The following is a 10,423-nucleotide window of genomic DNA, read 5'->3' on the forward strand; positions in this document are numbered from 1 at the left end:
AATGATGTTTGTTAGGCTACTTCATTTCCCAAGATGACCAACGTGTCTGAATCAAGTTTTAAGTTGTTATGGGGGTGCATGAATGCGATGAGGATGGTTGAGGCCTATCTGTGCCACTGTGCGGTGAAGCTTCTGCTGCAGGAAGGACAAGGGAAGGATGGTTGTGTAGAGTTTTTATTCAAGGATTGTGTTAAATTCCTGCATGTGGACCGCACAGAGAATATTTCTGCAATGAAAGGTATAAAATAGACATCTCATAAAACTCAATGTTTTATAGAACAAAACAATTGTTTGACGATCAGCGTATTGAGTTATTTATTGCATCACATATAATTTGCGCAACGTGCAAAGCATACACGCCTATGTTGTGAAGTATTGCGTACTCTTGTAAGTTGGAAAGATATGTCACAGTTATTCCTTGAGATAATGCATTGTCACAAACCTGTTTCGAGAGCGACCTATCTTAGAGTAACGAAAGGTACACCTTACAGATAGTTGTCAAACCAATTGTAACTAAAATGTTTTCATAGCTTTTATTCATTATGGTTGGAGTTTTGTCCGAAGGATATGCATTTCATTACAAAAATAAGATATTATCATTTGATTTATATAAAGGACTTTTTAATCAATCCCAAATAGCTGAACATTTTTTCAAGGCTCTCTGCTCTTCTAGTTTATTCATCCGTGGCTTTAAGCTTGTCTTGGTACAACTGTATGAATGTATCCATTGGTTTCTTGTTGACGTCATCATAATAAGGCAAGGCCTTGATTTTGGAAAACCATGTCTGGGTTTTCGGGTAAGCGTTTAATTCATATCCAGGAAGCGAAAGTATGATGAGACCAGATGACATAAAAAAATCTAAAAAACATAACAATAGGATGGTCATAATGTATTAACTATAATCATAGAAAACGATTAAAAAAGTGACCTACAGTGTTTTTTCTGCTAAACTACAAAAACTACAACATGGTGCCTCGACTGTTGGAACAGTGGTTTCCAACCATGAGACCAGTGATTCTTAAGTACTCTGTAACATGTGCATGTCACAGCAATGCAATGTCATCATCACACACCCAGCTAAACCTGGCATCCAGGTTAAAAGCAAATTAATTTGTTTACAATATTGTAACTTAGTTGTTGGAATATCTAATTAGCACCTAAGTACGGTATGGAAATGTATCCTTGTTAATTCATGATGTTAGAAATGTTGCTGTGCCGTTATAGACTGCTGCACAACGCACGATGCCGTTTACCTACCAGCCAAAGTGAGACGATCACCAGCTACGAATTTATTTCTTGTCAAATATTCCTCGCAAAGTTTCAAAGCTTTTTCAACTTCAGGAAGAACTTCTTCTTTTGGTTTTTTGTCATTTCCAAAAAATATTCCACGGATATTCTAAGAATAGTAACAATACTGTTTTTAAACGCTCAGTGATCATCTTTTAGCGAAGATGACTATTATCTAAGATCGCATTTTCATTTTTTCAAACGCTTGGAGCCTGTCGTAATAAACGAGATCATCTAACTTATTTTTAAATTCTTCGGTGCCTAAACATTATTGAATTAGATTTCAGATATGTTTACGTTTTACAGTCAAAAAGAAAAACGTTCGATTACAAAAAATTGGTAAATTAAAGTTGTTTAGACCAAGCTGCAACAGCACATTTCTACTTTTTACAAATGTGCAACATTTCAATAGCATAGATAATAAAATGTTTGATAATATTGCCGCAAGTTTGAATATTATTATGCAATCAGCTGTTTGTGCGAAAGTGCATGTTTGACTAAATATCACGTTTGATCTCAATTGGATTGCGTACCACATATTCCAGAATTGTGTCGTAAATCGCCTCGCTGGCATAGAGAAGTTGATCTACTGTGCCTCTTGCTTTTGGATCAACTGGGTAGAGCCGTGTGCTGTCGTCTCCTTTTTCATATTGGTTGCAAAGGTAATTTGCAATAGCTCGACTGAAAAGCAATAATATTGTAAGCAGACGAAAAGACATTTAAAAGATCTTTTATAAAATCGATAAAGGAATCCTAGGAAAGAAAAATTGTTAAAGGCAAGATCTCATTAAAGAGTTTTATTTTCGGCCGTAACCAGGACAGCAGCTCGTCCAAAGCCAAAAAAGGTCAATAAAAATCTGTATTCTTTGTCATGTTATCAAAAACATTGATGGACAACTATGATGATCTGTGACATTGTGAGAAATTGAAAAAACGAAAATCATTTTCCTGGTTTACGGCACAACAGCGACAAAGGCTCCATCGGGGCACGCCTTCAGTCGGGCACGGAAATTGTATTCCGGAAAACGTGACAATCTAGACTCTAGAGAATCCTTGTCGCTGTCATGCTTACACGAATCAATTTCATTATTTTGGTATGAATTGAACTCGATTTGATTAAATATAATGCTACAGTTTGCCTTTACTTTAAGTTTTAGTTCTCATAAATTAAATAAATTTAATGAGGATGGCCGAATAATTCTTATTCCAAATCTAATCAAATTCAAACACTAAAATACAGTAGCTTGAATTGTCCAAGTCTGCAATGAAGGCAACGTTGCACAGGAAAAATTATTATCACCATTAAATATGCAGTAGAAAATCCAATAAAATTTGAGAATATTCTTTTTACCAATGAATGATGAACACTAGTTTGTTACTTTTATACTTGCTTCATTACCTTACCTTTCGTAAATCACAAAATCGCCATCTTTAAGACAAGGAATTTTTGCCCTAGGATTCATAGCAAGAAATTCCGGTGTCTTATGTGCTCCCTCCCTCAATTCTGTTACAACATCTTCTGCTTCCAACTTCAACGCTTTCATTGTCATGGAAACCGCTCGGCATGGAGGACTCAAATTAAACTGGTAAAATTTAATGACCATTGTGATGAATTTTATTGCTTGCCTAATGTTGTACCAATTCAGCCTATGCTTGATTATCTAAAAACAAAAAGATCATTAGGTTTGAATCTGTATTAAAGCGTCAAGATTGTGGCTTTTACTTGTGTCAATATATTATTTTTTGCGTTCACAATGCTGGAAAATAACTTTTTGATGTTTAAGTAAAACTTGTGCTTCAAAAAGTATTGACTTCTGCAATCAAGCCAGTCGTTGTAAGTGGAAAACTACAATAACCTCATCATTCAATATCAGTAGCTTTGCAACCACCAAACGCAGACTGTAGCTTGCTTTCGATCAACTTTTCTTACATGCTTACTTTGACAAAGTTTCGTAATATTTTCGGACCAAGGTTTGTGTGTTATTGAACAGATTGTATCAATAGCCTAGTCTGTGATAATGATTAACTCTTTTCATAACCAATTTATTGAACAAAGAGTGTCTGCTGGAAAGCTGTTAAATTGCCAAAACCATCAGCAATTGTAATGGCATCTTGCACAATGAGGATAACTTATAATCACTTAGCACATGTGGCTAAAGTTCACATCTCCACATTGTGGTATTATTAGTCTAGTTGCGTCATATATTTGTTAAAGCAAAACAAAAGGTACGTGCTCGTCTAGATCGGAATAATACTGTATGTTTGACAACAGATTAAATGAATGGTAAGGTGTGTGCTCAAGGTAGGCAAGGAGGGCATTGGGTCATACTAAACTTTTCAAAAGTTAAAACTTTGACTTTCTTTGAATAATAGCAGTTCGAAATTCACCAGAAACGTTGAAATGCGACCTTATGTTTTTTTTTAAAGCTCAGTTTTGTAAATGCCCCAAACGCAACTTTTTGTCATGAACACTTTCCATCTGAATACAACCACCCATAAATCACAGAGATATCACTGCCACAAAATCGAAACTACTTTCGTACATTTACTGGGAGTGGACTTGGACGCGCACAATGTATCCAACAATCTATTAATCGAAAATATAAGCACATGTGACCTAAATCTTCATGAAAATGGAAATGGGATTGAATTACATTGTGATTCTACTTTGCAGTCCAGATAATAAAAATTTTGTCACAATTCTGGATCACTTGGAAACCAATATAGCCTACAATATCCATTTTTAACTTTTCAAAGCAATCCAATTATTATTTGTGATTTTTTTTGCCAACTAGCCTACTTATGCGAGAAATCTTTTTGTCTTTAGCACTAATCAAAACAATGCAAACAAATCAAACATAAATGAGAAACACGGCCCTTGCCGCCCTTCCAGAATCTAAAAGTACCACCTGTGCCCCCAGTTTGAACCTACGCTACTGAATAGGTCTGCTCTATTTGCTACGATATTTTGTTGCCGGTGCGCAAACATTTTATTTTAATTTTTACCGGCCTCTTTGCGTAAAAAGGTTGGGAACCACTGGTCTAGGCTACTCTAGACTCTATTATAACGTACTAAATATTTGTAACCTTGTATTGCGTTTTCTTTAACTTCATGCCTTTTGTGACATTGTAGCGACCTCGTCTTTTATGTGTGGTAGACCAGATCTTGTACGATCGGTATCTGGTGATAGTCCTTTGCATTCATTGCGGAATCTCAGCTACATTGCGAAATGCAGGCTGCAATGGTCCAAAACAGTGATTTCCAATCGATGTTCCGCTGAGCACTGGCGTTCCGTAAACGATCGTTAAATGTTACTAGGGATTGTAGATCATAGGGATGCGAAGCTTCATCCGCTTTTGGCTTATCCGCAACACTAGAAGGGTTACGTTTTTTTGTAATTTACAAAATGTTTTACTTTTTATGGGTTATATAAGAAGAGTGAAGTTGGTTTTAAAGTGATTTAAGGTTTTTAGTTGAAAGCAAGCCAGCAGTAAAGCGTAAAAAAAATGTCAAATTGGCAATTGACCCTTCTAATGTTGAAGGAACAACGGAGTTGCGCGTCCTGTAATGTACCGTCCCTAAATGTTACGCAAGAAGTTCATCAGTTTAACTAGTGTTTCGTGGAACAACAATCGAAAATCAAAATCACAAAAACTTTGGGTTTTTTTTTTCATTCTTGCCAGAATATTAACTTTGTGCTCATTCAAACAGGTCCAGATATTGCACTGATTAAAACTGAAAGTGAACAAATAGTTGTTGTGTTATTTTCATTGGAAAAAAATTGTAAGCTATCAATGAATCAAATTGTAGCAAAATTAGCCTTTTTTAACTGCGCTGTTTGGCCTTTAAGCTTTTTCTTATCATTATGTTAAGTATATAATTTATTCAAATAAATTGCAAACTATTTTTCAAAGAGCTAGCAGGTAGTGCAGCGTTTTATTAATCCGTATTAGGAATAAAAAATAATGACGCATTTTACCGAAATGCGTTCTAGAGAATTTTCAATTCAAAGCAGCAAAAAACTATCAGAACAAAAATAAATGTATTGAGAATTACTGTAGTATCTGAAAAAATAAAAGATGTTTAAGCATAAAATTCAAACAGATAAATTTTGGACCAGTTTGAAAAAATTTCCACACTAGGCCTACATCCAATTTAAAAAGTGACAGCACTGGGCCAAATTTGAAAAATCTAATTTGTATTGCCAACTAATTGGCAAAATATATCTATCAATACAACAAATCTGGTAGGTCTGAGACAAGTATCTAAACTCTTGAAAGCTTTGCATGGATGACTATCAAGCTGTGAATGTTAGAGCTGATGCAAAGGGAGTAGGCCTACGCTTAATGTATGATATGTCAACTACCTTATGAGTAGCCTAACCTACCAGAATACACAAAGAGCTTGTGGATTCATGTTTTGTTCAAATATTTACTCTTGAACAGGCCATGACAAATGACCACTTTGTTCCTCCTAAAAAAACATTCATCCACATCAGGGCTGTCACTTCGTCTTTAAGTTTCCAGACTATTTGCTATAAAAAAACACTAAAAATCTGAAAGGTTCAACACCTGAATGTGAATAATAACTTTGAGCACCCTATTAATTCGCTGTGAATTTTTTTACACGTGACTTCTTATGCACTTTTCATTGAAAGTCTTTCGCACTTTCGCATAGCATCCAAACGCAAGGTGTTGCTGATCAAATGAGTGTTCCAGGATTATAACAAAACACAATCTTTCTGCAACGCCATAAGACTGCCATGAGCTAAACACATCAAGATGTGTTCCCCTCACTATCACCAGCAATCTTGATAACGCACCAAGGCCGATTTTAATAGCAGGCAATTCATACAAATCTTGAAAATATCATCTAAACTTTAGATTCTATCATCTAAACTAAAGATTTAGATTCTAAAGCTATATGAGCTAATAAAGCTATTGCCTGGATAAGCATCCGCCCCGATAGCTCAGTTGGTTAGCGCGTGACTTCTGGAACGAAGAAGCTTCAAGATCAAGCGGCGCTGGTTCGATTCTCGGAATGTGGTTCGACTCTAGGACTCACTTGAGCAACGCACGTTAAGGACTGCTCTCCATTCAGCGCGGCATCTAATGGATGGAATAAATCCCCCGCAACAAGACTTCAACAATCGGCAACTTCACTCTGTCAATCTCAGTGACCGGCCCTGCGTCAGTGATTCAAAGCCTCTACAAGTATGCGAAACTGCCAGGATTAAGCTCTGCAAAAAGCTTTCCCAGTCCGAGGATAAATATTCAATCAATCAATATATGTTGTTGTTTTTATTTTTGTTTGTAACTTTTTCTTTTTTTTATTTCCCTTTCTATCTTAAATTTTTCTAAAAGTGTTGCGGCCGTAAGAATTTTTTTTCAACTTAATAACTTATTTCGGTCACAAGCACGTTGTAACGTTCGCGTTTTGTCGCTTCTATCTTTGCTATGTTGACGTGTATTGTTTTTGCTGTGATGGTCGGAAATAAAAACAACTAAACTGAACTAAACGAAGCATATTCTACAGTTTGAGTCAATCAGTGCAGGTTAGACGGTGCAATTTATTTGAAATTGGATGTGAATATCTTTCTCACCAAATAACTTGCAAACAAATAACCCTGTTGATACTAAATCTGCTGCAAGCGGAGATGACGACTGATGATGACCTTTCGCAAGGTGAGCCAGTATATAGCAATGAATAACTCACTCAATCACAATTGAAATCGTGTTTATGGCATTTAGATGTTTTAGGAATGCCAGGGTAGGCTCAGTTTTTTTTTAAGAACTACACTGAACTGTTTTGTTTACTATAAATTATAACTATTTAGGCTACTATAAACTATAAACGTATTTAATGTTTGGTAAATATCATTTGCTTTCAAATCTTGTCAATTCCAATTAGGTAAGAGCCAGTTCTTCTCCACTCTCCTCCCTTATTCTTTTGCGCCTTTGACCTTGTCTTGATACAGTTGAATGAACGTTTCTACCGGTTTCTTATTGACGTCATCATAATAAGGCAAGGCCTTGATTTTGGAAAGCCATGCCTTGGTCTTGGGGTAATCCTTGAATTCATCATATCCCGGAAGTGCAAGCATGATCAGTGGAGAGGACATGAAAATATCTGAAAAAAAAAAACTAAAGGTAGTCATAAAATTTAAAACGACATACAAACGTTCCATCTATGAAATAGCAATCGAAAGTTACTGCTATAAGTAGCGAGTCGTACCCTTAACGTTAAATATCCAACATTCATTCATAGCTTGTCAGGCCAGTGTCGGATCCATATAAGAGCATTGTTTGCAATGTTTTTAGATCATTGTTGACACGGGAAGGGCTAAACATCCAGTCAATGCACTTTAGTATCTTAGGATCATGTTGAGACCCCTTACGTGGCGATCCCGCTAATTCTTTGCAGAACACCGAATATCAACGCCACACTCCAGATATAACCGGAAAGCGAGCACAAAGAGTGAAAATAAATCTAGAGTAATAAAAAGATAGACTCTACGATGAAGACAATATCCAACAAATGCACTTTTATCTTAAAGGTTCAATCGAGAGTAAATGGATATTCTGGGGGTTAAATTTCATCTCTCAAAGGGCTATCATCTGTCAAGGGGCTACCATCTGTCAAGGGGCTACGCTACCATCGGTCAAGGGACTATATTCACTATAGAAAGAACGATGATCTGCATGATGAATAGGTACCCAGATGTTGACTAGATAAAATCTGATTGTAGTAAGTAAGCTTATCGGTCGAAATTAGGCAAGGGGTAAACGAAAATGAAAGGTTAAAAATCTACTGGTTAAACCTACCAGCCAAGATGGTTATCAACACTGGCTTGAATAAATGAAAAAAATAAAATCCGTGAAATGAATGGTACGCGATATTTTCATTTGCTACTGAATGCGTTCAACTTCGCACAAAAACTACTTTTCCTTGAAAACTATTTACGTTAAAATTGCTTAAAGTTAGTTGACTGCAACGAGAGATAATGTTTAAACTTACCAGCCAAAGTGAGATGATCACCAGCCATGAACTTATTTCTTGTCAAATATTCCTCACAAAGTTTCAAAGCTTTTTCTACTTCAGGAAGAAGTTCTTCTTTTGGCTTTGTATCATTTCCAAAAAACATTCCGGCGATATTCTGAAACAAAAGAGAATATTGGTGTAAAATGTGTATGTTCCAATGTAAGAATTGTCTTGTAGCAGCAATGCACAAGTTATCTTTCAGACTCGTACAATATTTTTGCCACCAAAGTATCAGTCTCGTAGTATATCTTGTACAATGTACAGTGTAACTTGCTGAAGTGAAAATAATCCTTTGGAGGTTGAAGACTCTAACACCTAAACAACATACAGTACACTGGTAATTTTTCAATAATCTACATTTCTTTGTTTTTATTGTTTTCATAAACTCTCGTTTATGCTGTTTTTCATGATGAGATTGAAGCAAAGGACCACCAACAATCAGATGAGTTGATACAATTGAACTCTGAAAGAACATGCTCCACTTCTTGAAGCTAAGGCCTGAAGCGGACGTGTTGATTCACTCTTCACTGTTGATGAACACTTAGTTTCTCTTTTTAGTTGAGCAATTTATTGAGCATGAAAGGTTTCGATAAAGCTAGTTTATTGTTAACATTATGGCCATAGCATGGCTACAACAGCAATAAAACATGGCATAGGAGCAAATATGGTTTAATTAGAAAAAGTTGCAAAGGTTCAAAAATTGCGTAAATGATGATTTATTAGAGCAATGAGAGAAATTAAGTTTTTTTAAAGTACTGCTGCTGATTTCAAACCTTTGCAAGCTGCATCCGGTGCTTATTTTTGATAATATTTAAAATACTTTTCTGTAACATAACGTACCACGTAACCTAAAAGCACGTCAAATACCGCCTCGCTGGCATAGAGTAGTTGATCTACTGTGCCTCTTGCTTTTGGATCAACTGGGTAAAGTCGCTTGCTATCGTCTCCTTTTTCATATTTGTTACAAAGATAAGTTGCAATAGCTCGGCTGTAAAATCACAAGAAAATAATTTTAGTCATTAAACTTTTCACAACTAAAAGAGCTTCACATCGCCTCTTTCAATTTACATGCCATAAAATGACAAGTAAGCTAAATTAGGTTTGGGTCCCGGAGAACACCTTCAAAAAACTTGTTTCATTATACTTGGTGAAAGTTTGCGTAACAGCTATGGAAATAACTTACACATGAATCGTCAAGGAAATCTCATTTTTGACGGCGGAACCCAACAAGCAGAAACTAATCTCATGTTACAAACGTTTTGAACACTGAACAGTTTTCATTTTTAGTCCTACGAATCAAACGATAAATAGCATTGATCTAATGCATTGGTTCATATTATTCTCAATCGTTTTAAAATTAGTATAGGCTGCTTCAAAATAACATCGTTTATTCAACAAAATTTTGGACTTTTTTCCAGCTAACAAACTGTTTAAACCACGATCATTGCTTTGAATTTGTTTATCACTTGCCTTTCGTAAATCACGTAATCTCCATCTTTAAGACAAGGGATTTTTCCTCTAGGATTCATAGCAAGATATTCCGGTGTTTTTTGTGCTCCTGCTAAAGGATTTGTCACAACATCTTCTGCTTCCAACTTCAAAGCTTTTAAAGTCATGGAAACCGTTCTACATGGAGGACTCAATTCAAACTGGTAGAATTTAATGACCATTTTGCTAAATTTTATCAAGTAGCCTAAGTCTTGCACAAGTTTCACCTAAATTTGCAAAGAGCGAGAACGTTATATTAGTAGAAGTAAAGGAGTCCTGGCTTGTATATTATCTTGCAAAATTTGAATTTTTGTAGAAAAAATACTGGAACGATACTCTCTGTTACGTTGATATGCAAAAGCACCGATTCAAAACTAACTGATTTTTGCTGCTTTTTGTTAGTAACACTTCATGTCTTTGCTAGTGATAATTTATGGTAAAGTAGCATCATAAAGACGTCAGACCGATGCATAAAAGCATTTCACTTTACACCCATCAAGAGCACGATGTTGTTCCTTTGCAACAAGACAAGTGACCACAAGATTGACTTTCTGGCCTCCCTGTTCAATTAACCTAACTAGAACTTTCTGCCAAAAGCTACTGTA

At 35.8% G+C, this 10,423-nt stretch overlaps 2 protein-coding genes across 2 annotated transcripts; both read right to left on the reverse strand.

Annotated features, from left to right (window-relative positions):
* Window positions 1-298: 298 nt before the first annotated feature.
* Window positions 299-2,892, reverse strand: LOC145780887 (glutathione S-transferase 4-like). The gene is made up of 4 exons (XM_082592540.1): window positions 2,693-2,892; window positions 1,822-1,969; window positions 1,259-1,397; window positions 299-859 (listed from the first exon to the last, which is right to left on the reverse strand). Exons 1-4 carry the CDS (start codon window positions 2,890-2,892, stop codon window positions 675-677), a joined length of 672 nt encoding a protein of 223 aa, XP_082448666.1. The 3' UTR covers window positions 299-674.
* Window positions 2,893-6,838: 3,946 nt separating this feature from the next.
* Window positions 6,839-10,042, reverse strand: LOC145780886 (glutathione S-transferase 1-like). The gene is made up of 4 exons (XM_082592539.1): window positions 9,801-10,042; window positions 9,171-9,318; window positions 8,307-8,445; window positions 6,839-7,418 (listed from the first exon to the last, which is right to left on the reverse strand). Exons 1-4 carry the CDS (start codon window positions 9,998-10,000, stop codon window positions 7,231-7,233), a joined length of 675 nt encoding a protein of 224 aa, XP_082448665.1. The 5' UTR covers window positions 10,001-10,042; the 3' UTR covers window positions 6,839-7,230.
* Between the last annotated feature and the right edge of the window lie 381 nt (window positions 10,043-10,423).

This window comes from Aplidium turbinatum, chromosome 12 (genome assembly GCF_918807975.1).
Source record: "Aplidium turbinatum chromosome 12, kaAplTurb1.1, whole genome shotgun sequence".
NCBI lineage: Eukaryota > Metazoa > Chordata > Ascidiacea > Aplousobranchia > Polyclinidae > Aplidium > Aplidium turbinatum.